We start from the raw sequence: 19,499 nt of genomic DNA, 5'->3' as shown, positions 1-19,499 counted from the left end.
TTTTTTTAATGTCTATTAAATCTATACAGGTGGTTCTTCTTTAAATGTTGATATTAATAATTTGTATTTTATCTCTTACTTTGGATAGAGATTTATCAATTTTATTTATCTTTTCAAAGAACCAGATTTTTATTTTGTTGACTTTTTTATATTGATTTTCTGTCTTCGATTTTATTGATTCTTGTGTTTTTCTTCTGCTTATTTTGAGTCTAATTGGTTCTTCCTTTACTGGTTTCCTAAGGTGAAAAGTTAGATTATTGATTTTAGACCCTCCTTGGGGTGTAACATTTGCATTCAATGCTATAATTTTGATCAAAGCATTGTTTTACTGCATTTCACATACTTTTGTGAGATGTCCTTGAAAATGAAAAGCTTTGACCACCTTCTGTAACTTACTGCAGTATCTTTTCCATCTCTTTAATTTTTATCTCTATGGGTGTTCAAATTTAAAGTTGTATTTTCATTTTCATTTAGTTCAAAATATTTTAAAACTTCTCTCAAGACTTCTTTGATCCATTTTTTATTTAGAAGTGTAATGTTAAGAATTCATGTATTTTAACGTTTTCCAGCTATCTTTCCGAAGTTGATTTCTAGCTTAATTTCACTGTGGCCATAGAGCATAATTTGCATGACTTACATGCTTTTAAACAAGTGCTTTTTAATGGCCTAGACAATGATGTGTCTTTGTGAACATTCCATGGGAGCTTGAGAAGCATGTGTATTCTGCTGTTGTTGGGTGAATTATTCCATACATGTAAATTGGATGCAGTTGATTAATATCACTGTTGACTTGAATTATAATATGTCTTTCCTAATTTTTTGCCTGCTTAATCTGCTAATTACCAGTAGAAAGATGTTAAAGTCTGAAAGTACAGTAGAAAATTCATCTATTTTTCTTTGAAGTTTTATTAGTTTTTGCCTAACATATAGTGATGCTCCATTTTTAGGTGCATAAACACTAAGGATTCTTACATCTTCTTGGAGAGCTGACTCCATATTTATTATGTAATTAGTTTATTTTTGATAATTCTTCTTGTTCTGAAGTGGCACGTGTCATTAATAGAGCTACTCCTGTTTTCTTTGGATTACTGTTAGAGTATTATTGTCACCAGTGGGCTGTTTCAGGCTCTTGACTTTGCTACACAAAAGCATTTGAGAGCGAGTCCAGAAAAAAGTAAGCAAAAGAATTTATTGCAAAGCAAAAGTACACTCTGACAGCTGATCAGAGCTGGCTACTCAAAGGTGAGACAGCCCTATCTGATGCTGGGGGATCGCCCTTTATGGGAGATTTACATGATCATTCATGGAGGAGTGTGAAGGGGTGCTGCTGATGGGCATGTTATGGGTGATTCCCTGGCTGCACATGTGCTGTGGTTGCGCCTGCTAGTATTACATTGCATGTCTCATTAGCATCTTAAATCTCCACCCAGAGGCATTTTTCTTTTACTATTATAGTGAGTACAGGTCAGCGCAAGGACACTAATCATGGGTTTCTGTGCTTGTGTGAATTTGGGAATTCTACATTCTATTCTTCTACCTCCTTGCTGCAGGATGTCCTAACCATGACCCCGTGATGTGGTTTCTGCATTGCCAGGTAGTTTGTTCTCTCCATCTATTTAGCAACTTTGTTCTCCTTTAAGGATGGCTATGACCATCCTTTGTAACTTACTTCAGTATCTTTTCCATCACCTTAATTTTTATCTCTATGGGTCTTCAAATTTAAAGTGGGTTTATTATAGACAGCTGGGTCTTGTTTTTTGATTTACTATGACAGTCTCTGTATTCTAATCAGTGCGTTTTAGACCATTGACAGTTAAGCTGATTACTGATACAGCTGAATTAATATGTACCATATTTGTTAATTATTTTTCCTTGCTGCCCTTGCTCTTTGCTCTTATTTTTGAGTAGCATACTTTTTCTACTTTTTGTGTTTTAATTGAGCAGGAACAATGGTTGAATATATGGGGAGATATGCTCTCATACAAGAATTTGTGATAAAGGATTAATTTTCTTAATTACTATACTTTACAAGAATCTTTAAAGCAAAATTAGGATTGTCCTCATTCTCCAGATACTGGGATATCTGGACACTCCAAAGTCTGTCTCTGTTTTAGTAAGGATCATTAATTTGTTCCCTTATTGATAAACATCTAGAAGCTAGGAATGCCTAATTTTCTGAGAATGCATGCCAGCAAGTCTCAGCCTCATTTTCCTAGCCCTCACTCAAAATGGAATCACTCTGGTTCAAATGCCTCTAACACTTACATTGTCAAATAAATTACTGACTCCTTCTTTCTCTCTTCTTTTCGGGAACTTCTATAATGAATAACTGGTCTATTCAATGGTGACCCTTAAATACCTTAAGCTCTGTTCATTTTTTTTTTCTTTTTGGTCCTTAGACTAAAAAATTTTAAATAATCTTTCTTCTTTTTGTTGCTTCTTTCTTCTGCCTGCTAAAGTCTTCTGTTAAAGCTGTCTCATGAATTTTTTAGTTCACATTTGTATTTCTCATCTCCAGAATTTCTTGTTGGTCCTTTTAAAACAATTTCTATCTCTTTGTTGATATTCTCCTTTTGTTCACATATTATTTTTTCACTTTTTAGTTAATGTCTATGTTTTTATTTAGTTCCTTGAGCATATTTAAGATAGTTGTTTTTAAAGTCTTTGTCTAGTATTTCAAATGTTGATGTTTGTTCAGGGTTGGTTTGTTCTGTAAACCTTGAGCTGTTTTTCATAGTTCCTAAAAATCAGTTTAACCAATTTTTAGTTGTTTCTTTAATGTTTCCATGAGGGACAAAGTTCTGAAGTTTTCTAATCTGCCATTTTTCTGACATCACTGAGATTAATTTTATGCTCCAGTATATATATATATATATATATATATATATATATATATATATTTGATAAATATTCTGTGTACATTTAAAAAGAATGTGTATCTGACAGTTGGTATTTGAAATTTTCTATACATGTTGATTAAGTCAAGTGTTGCTCAAACCTTTTACATTCTTACTGAATTTTTGTTTACTTGCTGTATCAATTATTGGTGTAGGGGTATGAAAATATCTGACTTGGTCAGGTGTGGTGGCTTACACCTGTAATCCCAGCACTTTGGGAGGCCGAGGTAGGTGGATCACCTGAGGTCAGGAGTTTGAGACCAGCCTGACCAGCAGGGTGAAACCCCATGTCTACCAAAAAAACAAAAAATAGTGGAGTGTGGTGGCAGGTGCCTGTAATTCCAGCTGCTGGGGAGGCTGAGGTAAAAGAATGGCTTAAACCTGGGAGGCAGAGAATGCAGTGAGCCGAGATCATGTCATTGCACTCCAGCCTGGCCAACAAGAGTGAAACTCCATTAAAAAAAAAACACAAAAACACAAACTGACTATAATTGTGGAAAGAAAAATGTTTTTCTTATAATCTTTATATTTTGCTTCATGTATTTTGAAGGTACATGATTTGTTATATCAACATTTAGGGTTTTTTATTCCTCTTGATAAACTGACCCTTTAATTATTTTGAGATGACTTTCTTTATCTCTAGTAATATCCATTCAACTGAAATTTACTTTGTGTGATGCTACTATAGTCACTTCAGATTTCTTTGCAGTAGTGTTTAGTATATATTTTTACATCTTTTTACTTAGCTTACTTTTTAAATTTACTCATTTTCAGTATTTACTCACCTTACTTATATAAACTGTATTTTTTTGTAGGCAGAATACTGCTAGCTTTCGCTTTTTAAAAATCTGATCTGTCAATATTAGTATTTTGGGGCAATTGATATTTAATGTGATTATTGATATGGTTAGATTTAAGTTTATTTTCTCAAATTGGTTTTTATTTGTTTCCTCTGTACTTTGTTTCTTAATCTCCTTTTTAGCCCTTTTTTAAGGATAATTGAGAATTTCTTTAAAATTTCATCTTATCTCTTTGATTGGCTTATCAGCCTTTACTCTTGGTTGGCATATTTTAGTGGTTGGCTTAGGGTTTATAGCATTTATTTTTAACTTTTCACAGTATATATACAAGTTATATTACTTCACATATTAAATGTTTCAATAGCATACTCCATTTTTCTCCTCATAGGCATTATACCATCACTGTCATAAATTTGACTTCTACATGTGTTATAAACCTCATGCTACATTGTTATTACTGTTACTTATCTTTTAAAAATACTTAAATAATAAGAAAAACATTGCAGAATTTTATCCATGTAGTTACCATGTCCAGTGTTCCACATTCCTTTGTATATATTTATATTTCCAACTAGTATCAGTTTTTAAATTTTCTTCTGCCTAAAACTTTAGCATTTATTGTAAAGCGGGTATGTTAGAGATGAAGTATTTCAGGTTTTCTGTGTATGAAAAAATCTTTATTTTACTTTCATTTTTTTAATGTTGTTTTCATTGTGTCTAGAATTTTAAGTAGAAATATTCTTACTTTTAGTACCTAAATAAAATTTCTAGTTATATTATATCATACTGATGATCAGATTTTTTTTTTTTTTTTGAGACGGAGTTTCGCTCTTGTTACCCAGGCTGGAGTGCAATGGCACGATCTCGGCTCACCGCAACCTCCACCTCCTGGGTTCAGGCAATTCTCCTGCCTCAGCCTCCTGAGTAGCTGGGATTACAGGCACATGCCACCATGCCCAGCTAAATTTTTTGTATTTTTAGTAGAGGCGGGGTTTCACCATGTTGACCGGGATGGTCTCGATCTCTTGACCTCGTGATCCACCCACCTCGGCCTCCCAAAGTGCTGAGATTGCAGGCTTGAGCCACCGCGCCCGGCCGATTAGATTTTTTTAATGTTTCTTCACATGTACTTTAAAGTTTGTCACTTTCGTTCATACAATGCTGCCATTATAATGGCACTTAAATAGCACCACAACCCAAGCATTTTTCTAAGTGTCCAGTACATATCCATTCATTTAATATTCACAGGAATATTTGGAGGCATGTCCTGTTATTATTCCTACTTAAGAGTCCAAGAGAGTAGCTTGCCCAGAGTTGCTCAGTTAGTAAACTCTGTTCCATAGGTGCATAAAACTTTGCCTTTGCAAACTTTAAATGTCAAAAGATAAGTTAAGAGTGTGATTATTGTTACTATTTTTTAACTTTTATTTTAGGTTCAGAGGTACATATGCAGGTTTGTTAGGTAAATTGCATGTCATGGGGTTTGGTGTACAGATTGTTTTGCCACCCAGGTAATAAGCAAAGTACTAGATAGGTAGTTTCACAGTTTTCACCATCTTCCTCCCTCCACCCTTAAGCAGGCCTCAATGCCCGTTATTCTCTTCGTTGTGTCCATATGTATTCAGTGTTTAGCTCCCACTCATACATGAGAACATGCGGCATTTGATTTCCTGTTGCTGTGTTTGTCTGCTTTGTCTAATAGCCTCCAGCTCCATCCGTGTTACTGCAAAGAACATCATGATGCCGTTCTTTTTTATGGTTGTGTAGTATTCTGTGGTATGTATGTACCACATTTTTTTTATCCAGTCTTCCACTGATGGGCATTTAGGTTGATTCCATGTCTTTGCTATTGTGAATAGTGCTGTGATGAACATACACATGCATATATCTTTATGGTAGAATGTTTTATATTCCTTTGGGTATATACACAGTAATGAGATTGCTGGGTTGAATAGTTATTTTGTTTTGAGTTCTTTGAGAAATCACCACACTGCTTTCTACAGTGGCTGAACTAACTTACATTTCCACCAGTAGTGTCTAAGCATTCAAAAGGGTGGCTTTTTTTTTTTTTTTTTTTTTTTTTTTTTTTGAGATGGAGTCTCACTCTGCCACCCAGGCTACAATGCAGTGGTACAATCTCGGCTCACTGCAACCCCTTCCTCCTGGGGTTCAGACGATTCTTGTGCCTCAGCCTCCCAAGTAGCAGGGATTACAGGTGTGTGCCACCATGCTTGGCTAATTTTTGTATTTTTTTGTGGCAACAGGGCTTTACCATGTTGGCCAGGCTGGTCTTGAACTCATGACCTCAAGTGGTCTGCCTGCCTTGTCCTCCCAAAATGCTGGCATTACAGGCATGAGCCACCATGCCTCAAAAGGATGATTTTTAAAGAGGAAATAAAATACATCAAAATTAATTTATTTATATCTGAAAAAAAGAAAATAGTGAGACCAATACACTTTGACATTTGATTCAACTAGAGCTTTAATGATAAGAAAACTTCAGGCTCCCTAAAATGGCTAATTATGAGATTAGTACAATTGGCTGAGTTTTTGTTTAAGGGTGAAATTTGCCCAAGAATGTAGAGCTTTAAAATTTATTTGCCTTTTTTTTCTAAGACATTGTGTGGAAGATGAGCCTAATGTCAGGAATTTTCTTGTATAAGTAGGCATCACATGCATAATTGCCACTTGACAAATTGCCATCTGTTAGATTTGCTGATAGAAACAAGAAGTTAAAAAGAACAAATCATATGAAACAAAATGAATAGCAGTCCTAACATGATTGTGAATCTGTATTTAATGGTACCTACACTTAGGTGTTTATGAGAGAATATTAAAATTTCATAAATTTACACTGAACACTTAAGAGAATAAACATATTGGCACAAAACTCTTTGAACCATGACGAGTTTATTCGATATTTATGTGGAAATTGTTCTGGCATAACTTCATTCTACACTGCTACAACAGGAAACTATAAGAGCGTAAGGAGAAAATGCCAACATTTAACCATAGCCTTTCCCGGGAAACATAATATGTTTAAATAGCCTTTAGAGAAAAAGAACGGTCTATTTAATTTACGGAATGAAAAGAAATGTAACAACAAAGCATTTTGTAGTCATGGTTTTGAGTCTTTGAGAAAGTTCTTAATGGGATTTGGGTTTATTTTAATTAATGAAAATAAAATATGAATAATTTATTGAGCTCAGTATATTATAGCAGTGGGAACTTTTCATAAATTATTCTCAAATAATTTTCACAAGCTAATCAAAAAAGATACACTTCGGTTTATTATAAAAAATAGGATCCAAGTTTGAGAGAACTTTAGTGTCTTGCTTTTGTTTCTAAAGTCTACCTCCAAATCATCTCATTTCCCTGAGTCACAGGCTTTCCTAAATACTAAGTGCAACCAAACATGTTTTCACTTGGGTGCTATTTTGTTTTCTCCCTTTCTCTCTCTCTTTTTTTATATCCTTATATCCAGCAGCTGTTCCTTTGAAATTTGGACTAGAAAATGTATAGTAAGTTGTTCTGCAGATGCTCTTATCTAACATTCTTAGGAAGCTACCCTGCATGTAATCTTCCTCCCTTTTTTCTCTACCATCATGGAGGCATACTCGGTGTAGACTATCACAATCCTGGATACCTCTCTGCTTCGATTTACCATCTCTGTTTAGCTTTACCACTGCAGAAAGTGTAGTAGTTTTACTACATATAAAAAAGACTGCCTTCTAACTGTATACTTATTTCTAGCTTCTAGATTGCACATTTACAGTGTTTGCAAAAGCAATAACTATTCTTACCAGTAGGAGATGAATTACACACTCCTTCTCCTTCTGTAATAAGAGTTATCTACCTTCTAGTCAAAGTGCTTTCTTAAGGCACTTTGAGGCTCCTCTGCTGGCAGGCATGAAGCCCGCTATTCCCCTAAGACTTCACGAACTGGATCTACTCAAGGCAAAACAGTCTCTGCTTCATTATATACAGAAATTCATGCTTGCCGCGAGGCTGTTGAGCATTCTGAAACACAAATGCTGGCAAATCTAAAAATTCTCCCAAACATGTATCTACCAATTTTTGCTCCTTAAGTAGGAACAGTGTTTTTTCTTATATCCTTAGATTAGCTGAGTTAAAAGGATGCCCCAAACATAGAGTCCCATTATTTTAAGCTTGAAGTTTTACAATGATAACTTTATTCTTGCCTTATGCAAGAAGCATTCGCTAGCAATCCATTCAAGCAATGATTGGTTTTCAGTTTAGACAAAACTACAAAGTGAATGAATTCACCTCCGACATTTAACTAATGCCTTTCTTTACTCTCTCCCGTCCCTACACGTTCCCCCTTACGGTGCTTTCCTCCTCTCATTCTTCCCATCTCAAGCCCAAGACCAGATGACCTCTGCTTTATTAAAGTTTGCTTTCAGGAAAAGATCTGAAATCCATAAGGGATTTCATACTAAATATTAGCACACTTCAATGGTAGAACATTGATTTGCTGAAGTCTGGGGTTGATTTCCTAGTCCCCAAAATTACATTCTAACTGTGACTGTTCTTTCTATAAGTTTAACATACATTTAGGGTAAGACTTGTCTTTTTATATGAAAGAAAACATCTGGAAGAATGCTTTTTTAAATACATAAGCACATATAGTATTTTGTGTATTAGTGTTAATGTCCCTTATCAAATATGCAATTAGGGTTCCCTATAGAATTAATTTCAATAAAACAGTTAAGCAACTTTTTAATGGAATAGCTTGATTATAATTTTCTCTCTTCTAACTTTTCAATTCTTCCTAATTAGCCAGTGATAAGAAACTGGAGAGAAAATTTCAACTTGTTTACCATTTATTCACTTGTTTTCTTAACCAATTGTAGTTTTAAAGGATTAGATTTTAGGCTAGCTTATTGATTTTATAAAAAAATATGATGTTTTATTAAAGAATACTTGCCTTTGTATTTGAGCTCCACTTAATTCCCAATTGTCCCTGAAATGTGAGAATTGTTTTTCTTAAATATTGATGGATGTCAGGAGGCCACAAGAAGTAAGAACTCATCTTTTTGCTCTAAGAGAACATCAATCTTTCTATTTCTGTGAAAAATAAGGAAAGGTAAGTGGACTCTGGTGGTTTCCTGATGTTAAGTTAATAAAAAGCTCCATTCAAAACTATGATATTCAGGAAAATTAATCTTCCCTGTTAATATAAATAGAAGAAAGAGTAAACTATTTGACTTCAAAGTTCTGGTTTAATTTCTAGCAAGTACAGTGACTTCAGTTCATAATTTTAGAAATAAAAGCTTTAGATTTCTAATCTAAGCCATTACTTTATAAGTCCTTCATTCAAGAATGTGAATACACAAAACATAAATAAACTTTCACAAATGATGTCATCACTTCTGATTTGATAAGTGTCAGTGTTCTGGGATGTGCTGGTCATTCTTTGTGGAGGTCCTCAGAACCACCCTCTACACTTACTTCCTGCCCGAGTGTCACCCTTCCTGCCCAAGTGTCACCCTGCTTCCCTCCCAGCTGACTTCCAGTTGGTTTTGGCTAATGAAAGACACCCACGGAAAGAGGAGGGTTTCAGAAGTCAGGGCTCAGAAACTTTCTTCCCTATTCACTCCTGTTTTCCAGGCTCTGACAACAGCTTGTTTCACTTTTTTTTTTTTTTTTTCAAGACAGAGTCTCACTCTGTCATTCAGCTGGCACGCAATGGTGCTATCTCAGCTCACTGCAACCTCTGCCTCCCTGGTTCAAGTGATTCTCCTGCCTCAGCCTCCCAAGTAGCTGGGACTACAGGCACGCACCACCATGCCCAGCTAAATTTTGTATTTTTAGTAGAGATGGGGTTTCACCATGTTGTCAAGGATGGTCCCAATCTCTTGACCTAGTGATCTGCCCACCTCAGCCTCCCAAAGTGCTGGGATTACAGGCGTGAGCCACCACACCTGGCCAGCTTTTTTTATTTCTATGACTACAGCTCCTGCCAGAACTTCCTGTTCCCTGGCTGCTGCTTTCTGGGGATCTGGTAACAACCTCTTCTCCCTCTGCCCCTCTGCTGTAGGTGGTAAAGGTTTTCTGCTATTGCTTGTCTTTGGGTGCTACAACGTCACCTGGTGGGTCCCTTCGCTTTTCTTTACAGTCTTCCCTTAAGCCATCCGAGTAAGTCACGCTTTCTTTCTGGGTCTTGACTAATACACTAGTGTATTTTAAAAATCTGATTATCACATTTCATTGCTTAGAAAAATATCATAAGAAAAGTAATTCTTTGAGAAGTAGCGTATTTGTGAAAGTAGATTGATTTAGGAATTAAAGTGCTATTAGATTGGCAGGCAAATGTGGTTACATTTTTGTATTCTCACTCTATTTTCTAGAACTGAAAACTAACTTCTAGCTTAGACTGGAATGCACATGGTATACTACAAAGAGAGAAGATAAAATTGCAGGGTGAGAGTGTAAAGTACAAGGTAAAACCATATTGAAACAAAATAAGCACAACTCTGTGTACAAGGTTGTATATATTTATATATAAGAAAAGCCAAGGCCAGGTGTGGTGGCTTACGCCTGTAATCCCAGCACTTTAGGAAGCCAAGGCAGGTGGATCACTTGAGCTCAGGAAGTTCGAGACCAGCCTGGGCAACATGGAAAATCCCTGCCTCTACCAAAAATACAAAAACTTAGCTGGATATGGTGGCACTCACCTGTTGTCCCAGCTACCCAGGAGGCTGAGGCACAAGAGTTGCTTGAACCTGGGAGGCAAAGGTTGCAATGAGCCAAGATCACGGCATTACGTTCCAATCCAGGTGACAGAGCAAGACTCTTTCTCGAAAAAGTAAAAAAAAAAAAAAAAAAAGGGAGAGAGAGAGAAAGATAAAGAAGAGCCAAAACAAGGCTACATAAGGACACATACCAGTCTGTTAGCCTGTTACGTATCATTGGTTACCTCAGCGGGGTTGGGGTGATGATAGTGGGAATGATTAACATTTTCCTTATACAATTCTTGTAAAAATGTTTATTTTGTAATTCAAAATATTCAAGAACAAATTTCAAAAGAGCCTGTCTTAACAAACATTTTCATTCTTAGAATTCAGAAGCTAGTCATCAAACACACCTCAGTATCATTTGTTCCAATATAAACATCTTCACTTCCTAAATATGTGCTTATTACAAAGTAGGTCTTATTCTCTTTTTATTCTGGTTGAATTATGCAATTATTATCCAAACGGAAATAAAAATATAATAATTGTATTTATTATCCATGTTAAGGTTAAATAGAAGGTAAGTAAGAAGTTTCAAAGTTTCGATTGCATTATCATAGAAAGTAGAAAGAAAGGAAATAAAGCTGCAGCATATAAAACATTTATATCTGTGATATTTAATATTTTTTTCTGGGGCATCCCGTGTTCTAGTTACATCAACCACCTCGAATTTATGCCTTCGTTTGTCCAGTAAATGTGTAGTGTGTGATGATTGTAACGAATGCTTCTCTAGCAGGCAAAGTAATTTCTAGAACCTCACTACTCTTAGCCTGCAAAGTTCATTGCCAGCTTTATCACCACAGCAAATGTCTATGCTGATTTAAATAAAAATTTAACCATGTAGCAGTAATTATAGCCATATAAAATGCATTTTAAGACTCACATTTCTGTCTAAGGACTTCAAGTCCCCTAATTAAAAAACTTACATAGAATAAACCTAAATAAGTTTTAAGTCAAAAGCAAGGGAATCAAAACAACAATTACAAGCTTCCTGTATTAAAAGAAAATGCTGATGCTTATTGGCTTAACTGTATAAAATAGTGTGTACATTTAGTAGATATGGCCAATTTGGAACAAATTTTGATTGTATCTGCAAGTGTGTAAAATGTGTATTTTTTGTATTGGGAATCATATTCATAAAAATAAATATATTCCTTCAGTGTTGTAGAACAATGCATTCACCCTTACTACACTAGTGATTTTACAGTTTAGTGAAGCCATTTAAAATAAAAATTGCTAATGTCTACTGCCGTGGAAGTTTTTGGCTTTTCTCCATTAAGCTATCACCTTGAACATCCAAGTATACATTTATTTTATTTTATTTGTTGAGACGGAGTCTTGCTCTGTCACCAGGCTGCTGTGTAGTAGTGTGATCTGGGCTCACTGCAACCTCCTCCTCCCGGGTTCAGGGAATTCCCCTGCCTCAGCCTCCTCAGTAGCTGGGATTGCAGGTGTGCACCACCACGCCCGGCTATTTTGTGTGTGTGTGTGTGTGTGTGTGTGTGTGTGTGTGTGTGTGTGTGTTTTAGTAGAGACGGGGTTTCACCATGTTGGCCAGGATCGTCTTGATCTCCTGACTTCTTGATCCACCGGCCTCGGCCTCCCGAAGTGCTGGGATTATAGGCGTGAGCCACTGCGCCCCACCAAGTTTACATTTTTTAAAGACTCCTTCTTATGTTTGACAAATTGGTACAAAACAATAGACTGACATTTGTTGTTTTACTCGAGGTCCAATTTAGCAAATGACTTCCATTTTCTCTCTGTCTCACTCAAGGCAACTGATCTGTCAATCAAAACTTTAGATTTATCATTTTTTTTCTGTAATGAAAGAGGAACTATTTACAGAGTTCTTGTGCAAAAGTAGTTTAAGTGAACCCAATTAATAATTCAAGAATGACTTTGTAAGATTATTCTATTAGTATTACATTTGAATTCATTTTAATGAAGAAAAAGCTTTTCAAACCTATCTGTACAAAGAGAAGATTAATAAGCTATTCCTTCGAGATACTATCCAAAAAACTTAGTAACGTTTTTTTTTTTTAACCCGACGGTGGTGGTAATATGAGTGAGTTTGTCAATCTTTGCCTGTACTGTGAATTTGAGAAGCAGTGGAGAAGAGGAAGAGAAAGACCCCTCCCCTCCCCAGCTAGCACACAGCAGACTCCCAAGAAGTGTAGCGTTAGCTATTGCTGGACTGAGCTGCTCATCCTCCACTTGCAGGGATTGCTCCTTTGGACAGAAACCGGAATAAAATGTAAATTTTAGACTTCCACCAAGGCCAGGACCAGGGTGAAGGGACTAACGCACTAGTCTCTGGCGCAACTGTTAAGTAACGCTAATGATGAATGAATGAAGTATTTTAAAAATCGAATATAATACAAAAAAATCATAATAGACAAAATATCCAAACTTTAAATAAAGGCTTGCAGTCGCACAACCCCGGCTCACTGGCCTCGCCCTGCTCCTGGCGGGGCTTCCCAGCTTGGTTCTCTAAAAGTCAGAATTCCTGGCAAAGTCAGAGTGCGCGCGCGTCTGCCCGAGGACACGCCGCAGAGTTATTTCTGCTCCATCTTCCCTGTTTGAACTGAAACAGGACCGGGTTTTCCCGGGTGCCGTCCCTGCGTTCGGTGAACAGCGGAGTGATCAAGCCTGGCGTTCCGCACCTGCAGGCGGAGGCTGACGGCGCGGTCCTTGGCGCGAGTTCGCGCACCGCGGCCGCCCCGCCGCGCGCCGGTGGGCGGGAGGAACCGAGGCAGCTGCGGGTGTGACGGGAGGAGCGCGTCAGGTGGCGCTGGGTGCCCGTCCCGCTCGCCCCACGATTCGCGTGGCCGCCGGCCGCCTCCCGCGCCGAGTGTCTGGGACGCGCCCGACCCCGCCGCCTCCGAGCCTGGGGCGGCGCCGCGCGGCCGCGAGCGCCCTGGGAAGCTGCTGCGGGAGTCGGCAGGGCCGACCTGGGGCCGGGCGCGGCTCGGCGGGAGCGTCTGCAGAGCGGGGAGGAGAGGTCGGAGCTTCTCCCTAACAAGCGGGGGCTGCCGGTGCGTGAGGAAGAGAGCCGGAGAGACCGGAGAGGGGACCCGGCAGCGACCGGAGCCGTGCGGGGGACCCGGAGTGAGGGCAGGAGCGACGCTGAGCGGCCGTCGCCGTCCCCGGGTCTCGGGGCGCCTGGCCGAAGTGAGCATGGCTTCGGTGGCCTGGGCCGTCCTCAGGGTGCTGCTCCTTCTCCCCACTCAGACTTGGAGCCCCGTAGGAGCAGGAAATCCACGTAAGTACAGCAAATGGTCTGAAACTTGCCGTCGCCTATCTGGAAAACTTTGTATTTTTATTATTGGTGATATTTGGAAGTCGAATTGCAGAACGTGCTCCTGAAAAGAAAGAACCTTTAAAAAAAAAAAAAAATCTCTTGAGTTGCAACCCGAAAAAGACAATTTCGTTTACAACAGACTTTTCCTCTTGTGGGGGAGTCTAAGATGTACCCTGCATGTTTTGACTTTTTAATCTCTGTAGCTGAATATTCATTGAGAAACTGGACGTTTCTGTAAAACCAGAAAAGAACATCTTAATAAGAGATTAGCCTGCAAATGCTGTCATTTATTCCTTTTTAGGATTGTAACATTTTATAGGGATTAAGTCTAACAGGGAAAAAACTGGCAGACATTACATCATACTGCATCAACTTAGATGTTAGCAGTTTTGCCAACCTTGGCAGCTTCAGAGTTAAGATGCTAATTAACTCCCATGCACTATAGGGACAGAGCGCCTGTAGGCGAAACTAAATTTAAGAGCCCCAGATTAATAACCTGCCCTAACTACTAAGGGAATAACATTTGAACACCCCTGTCAGGGGGGCTTCGTTTCTCATAATAGAAAGTTCTTGCTTAAAGACAAAACTCAGCCAGTCATTTAGGTGATCTTGAAAATTATTCCTCTCCGGATGCTAATATTTTACATTATTTAATTTGTTATTGGGTTCCCTGTTTTTTGTTTTTTGTTTTTTTCTTTAATTTGGTAGATACCTAGGAAGCCTTTATTTCTAGAAAGGGCTATGATTCAAATATAATGATGATATTCCAGACAGCTGAGCAAAATGTAATATACCCGTATTTTATCACACATAAGAATGTTTACACAACATTACACATTTTTTTTTTCTTGGAGTAAATCTCTATCAGGGAATTGTCTTTCTTGATTAATTTAATCGAACCGTGAGATTAGAATTTTTAAAAATGTCCTCTCATTCTGAAATCACTTTTATTTTTTTCAATGGCATCTCCCATCTCTCAGTTTTGGCCCTCTCCTGCCAAAATCTCTTTTGAAATAAGTTCCAATAAATGCTAGTGGCCATGTTTGAAAATTTAGATTATTATAGGATAACTAAGGATAGCTTTCAGCAGTTCACCTAAGCTGTCATGAGAAGTTTGCCGTAGCTGTTCTACCCGCAGGCTCAGGCTTCGGTTCTTCACACACGAGGCATGCACATGGGTTTGTGCAATCACTGCACATCATCATTCAGTTGTGCCTCAGTTAATCCTACACTTGGTGTGCCACTCCCAAAAACACGCTCTGGCCTCCTCGGTCAGATGCTGTACTATATTTCAGATTCAACTTTCATCTGCTTTTGTGAGAAGGCTTTGTTAATAAAATGTGGTTACTTATATCAAATCAAAATCCTTGGGTATTGTAACAGAGACTGCTATTTGGCCTAAATAAATACATAAATGAATTACTTACAGAAAAGCATGCTAGAGTAGTAATTCACCAATCAACTGGCAAAATACAACAAAATAAGTCACTAGAGGTCACTCTTACTATTTAATAAACAGGGCTTCACAAAGACTTTCCTGGAGAAAAGCAGAGCAATGACATCTGAGTGAGACCCTGGCACCACCTTTCCCGTGTTTTTGTTGCAGTTGTCATTACTTTTTATTCTCAGGATTAGTTGTATTGATAGTTATTTAACTTGGAATCCGCTGGAAGGATTCAAAGCCCATAGACATTAAGCTCTTCTCATTGACAGTGAACATTCTTCTTGGAAGAGGGGAGGGCATATACCAAATGACTTACCGCCAGACGGGGCTCTTGCCAGTCACTGAGTGACTGTTAGGTTTTCAATACTACTTTTGTAGGGTTTTCCAGCCCTCTTTCATTGATGAAACTTAGAATCCTCATATCTGATAAATTTTACTAATTTTAAATTGCCTTTTAGATCAAGTAATTCTTCCAGATAAAGCTATGTAACTATAGTTCTGAAACCACCTTGAATACCAAGAAGAAAAGTCAAGGAGGAGATCTGGAAGTTTCCTTCTCATGTAGACACCATGACTTGCTCACCTTAAGCACAGCTGGTTTTCCAGAAGCACACTGGCCACCCACCAAGGCAGCCTGTTGATGATGGCATGAAATGGCTGTTCATGAGAAGAACTCTCTTGGCCAGGTGCAGTGGCTCATGCCTATATTCCCAGCAATTTGGGAGGCCAAGGTGGGCAGAGCACCTGAAGTCAGGAGTTTGAGGCCAGCCTGGCCAACATGGCCAACATGGTGAAACCCCGTCTCTACTAAAAATACAAAAAATTTAGCCAGGCTTGGTGGTAGGCACCTATAATCCCAGATACTCAGGAGGCTGAGGCAGGAGAATTGCTTGAACCTGGGAGGCGGAGGTTGCGGTGAGCTGAGATCGGCCCATAACACTCCAGCCTGGGCAACAAGAGCGAAACTCCATCTCAAAACAAAAAACCAAAACAGCAAAAACCTCTTAAACATTTGGCATTGCAGGATTACGTGCAGTTTATCTGAATGTTAGTTGGTCAGACAAATAGCTGGGAAAACTTGATGTGAGGAGGATTCTGCATGAGGGGAGATATTTTCCTAACTTTGGTGCTCGTAGATTTGCTTTTTGTTTGTTTAGACTACTTTGAATCTATCCAGAAAGGACTGCATTCTTTGCATTTTCAGATGGTTAATGTAAAAGCAATAAACGTGTTACCTATTTTTTTCCTCTGATCTTTTCAGTGGAAGTGGGTACAAAATTTTGAGGACAGAACCTCAGAGTCTAGCGTTTTCCTTATGTTATTTTATCTGTTTATCTTTCACTTATTACCAAAGGACAGGAACAGACTTGAACACATCTCTTCATGTTAAAATCATCCTTGTGACCCTGCCGTTTCTTTCTGAACACGAGACATTGTGGAGTGGGAGAAGGGGTTTGGGGAGAATCTGACTTCCATTGTAGCTTAGATTAATCAATACTTGTGCCTCGTAGTAAGAGTTGGATTTGTCATAATTTATCTAAGAGTTCTTTTCCTGCCCTTATCAGTTTGTCTCCCTACCTGAGAGTGACAGAAAGGTCACTTATTGCTCTCATCTAGTCCCTGAAAACAATAGGAAGAATCAAGAGAATGATTGAACTCTGGGCACTGATTCCAGGGATACATAAACAAATGGCTGGACAGATTTTGCAGAAATTTCTGTAATTGGTAAAATGCTGAGTAATAGCCTTTGATGTAACTTTTCAGTGGGTTAATTTATTCATTACATAGCCTAAAACACTTTTAATTTTAATTGCCTCGTTTTTTCCCCCTAAATGGTTTTTTTTTTTTTTTTTCAAGTTTGCCAGCCATCCTGGGGAAAGAAGGGTAAGCCTACTACAGAGTGTGTGTGGGTTAGTTAGGAAACTCATTTATGATGTGACGTGTGTCAGGAAAGATATCTCACAGAGTATAAGAATAATTATTTTTGCAGATGTTTCATTTTGGACTTTTTAGTAATACTATTTAAAGAGAGATTCTGCAGATGAGTAAAAATTCTTAGTTTTGGTGCCAAATGGTACTCTAAATGGAGTTCCGGCTGGGTGCAGTGGCTCATGCCTGTAATCCCAACACTTTGGGAGGCCAAGGCAGGGGGATCATTTGAGGTCAGGGGTTCGAAACTAGCCTGGCCAACATGGTAAAACCCCATCTATACTAAAAATACAAAAAAAAAAAAAATAGCCGAGTATGGTGGCAGGTGCCTGTAATCCCAGCTATGTAGGAAGCTGAGGCAGAATTACTTGAACCCAAGAGGCGGAGGTTGCAGTGAGCCAAGCTTGCATCACTGCACTCCAGCCTGGGCAACAGAGTGAGACTCTGTCTCAAAAAAAAAAAAAAAAAAAGAGAATTTCAGATGCCTTTATTCATTTTCTCCAGACTCTATACAAACAGTATGAAGCATAAGCAGCCCATGGAAATGATAATCAATTCCAAGACATTGATTCAATCATGAAAAATAAAAATCAAATTACTTGCTATTCTTCTTCTTCTTCTCCCCTTCTCTTTTTGAACAATTCAGTCTGAAGTCATTCGGAGCTTAGGCATCTGTGCTGGGTACTGGGGAGACCCAGGGCCATGACAGAGCATTCAGAAACTGGCATGGTAAGGAAAGCATCCATATGTAGCAAGGGTGGGAACCTGGAGAGATGGGAGACAGCATTGGTGGTAATCTAGCAAGTTGTCAGAGGTTGAGAGGGGTAAGGAATGAGGCATTGCAGATTGACAGAGACTAAGATAACAAGGCAACTAAATACTGTTCTGAATTAAATGCTTATGTTGTAAAGGACATGGTGGGAATTGGTGAAACTTGAATGAGATTTGAGGATTAAATGTTGGAAATTTATCTTTGCTGACTGTGATAATGATATTATGGTTATGTAGGAGAACTTCTTTTTTTGTAGGAAATGCACATTGAAGTACTCAGGGATAATTGAACTGAAACAGGACAGGATATTATTGTCATAGTTCTTCCATGTTTTCTGTAAATTTGAGATTGTTTCAAAATCAAATTATTACCGTAAAAAACCATTCAGGCTGGGAGCAGTGGCTCGTGCCTATAATCCCAACCCTTTGGGAGGCCAAGGCAGGTGGATCACGAGGTCAAGAGATGGAGACCATCCTGGTGAAACCCTGTCTCTACTAAAAATACAAAAATAAGCTGTGCATGGTGGCATGCACCTGTAGTCCCCTACTTGGGAGGCTGAGGCAGGAGAATCACTTGAACCTAGGAGGGAGAGGTTGCAATGAGCTGAGATCATGTCACTGCTCTCCAGCCTGGGCAACAGAGTGAGACTCCATCTCAAAACATAAAAAATAAAATAAAATAACCATTAAACATTGTGTTTAAAGAAAACATGGACCAATATAAAAACTTAAGTAAATATAGTTAAATCGATGCATTTTACCTAAGAGAGGTAGATGAAAAATAAAGACTTTGAAAAATATCAAACAATTATTGAGAAATAACAGTTCATTTATTTATGACTCTAAATCAAATTAGCTTGGATTTCTGAGTGACAAAGATGTAATTGTCCTTGGGATTGTTCCCCATTCTTTTTTGGAAGTTTGTTGCCTAGGACATCTATATCAGTCTTGGAAGTACTTTTTAGAGCTTGGACATCTGAATGAATCTGTCATACTGACTGTTATCTGGTCTTCTGGAGTGGGCTTCCACATCTTTGATGAGACTTTTCACTGAAAGGTTGCTTGCCCCTAGGCCTGGTTGCTCCACATTGTAAGAGCATTTGCAAATACTTGGCGGTACACCATCATACAGATGTCAAGTCTTCTCTGTCACTGTAGAAAATATATTCCTTTTCCACTTGACATATAAAGCATAGAATTGTTTGTTTTAAAAGTCTTTGTCAAGGATTTCATATATCTGCTTGATGTGATATGATATGATATGAAAGGAAAGTGTGAAATTCATTACTTACTATGATAGCCTTAACAGACCTACAGTAAATCTCGTTTTTTTAAAGAAAGGAGTATATGTTTAGCTTGGTTAAAATTTTATAATGAAATGACTACTCTGGTAATAAAAATTTAAAAATATCATAAAGTGGGGGCTGAAAATGATACTGCATATGTTCCTGTTAATGAACATTGTTGTTGTAATAATATGAAGAGTGAATGAAACCTAAAAACATTTGAGATTTTATTTTATTTTATTTTATTTTATTTTATTTTATTTATTTATTTTTTTTTTTAAAGAAGAGGAAGAAAGAGAAAGAGAAAGAGGGAGAG

At 38.0% G+C, this 19,499-nt stretch overlaps 1 protein-coding gene across 1 annotated transcript in view; it reads left to right on the top strand.

Moving 5' to 3' along the window:
- Positions 1–13,269: 13,269 nt before the first annotated feature.
- LOC101042863 (contactin-associated protein-like 3) overlaps positions 13,270–19,499 on the top strand; it is a 229,892-nt gene continuing 223,662 nt past the window's right edge. Inside the window, 1 exon segment of the mRNA XM_039475023.2 lies at positions 13,270–13,714. Within this exon segment, the coding sequence (XP_039330957.1) occupies positions 13,630–13,714 (85 nt within the window). The 5' untranslated portion in view covers positions 13,270–13,629.

This window comes from Saimiri boliviensis, chromosome 2 (genome assembly GCF_048565385.1).
Source record: "Saimiri boliviensis isolate mSaiBol1 chromosome 2, mSaiBol1.pri, whole genome shotgun sequence".
NCBI classification, from domain to species: Eukaryota; Metazoa; Chordata; class Mammalia; order Primates; family Cebidae; genus Saimiri; species Saimiri boliviensis.
Note: the sequence above shows the minus strand (reverse complement) of the source record. Positions and strands in the feature narration are given on the sequence as shown.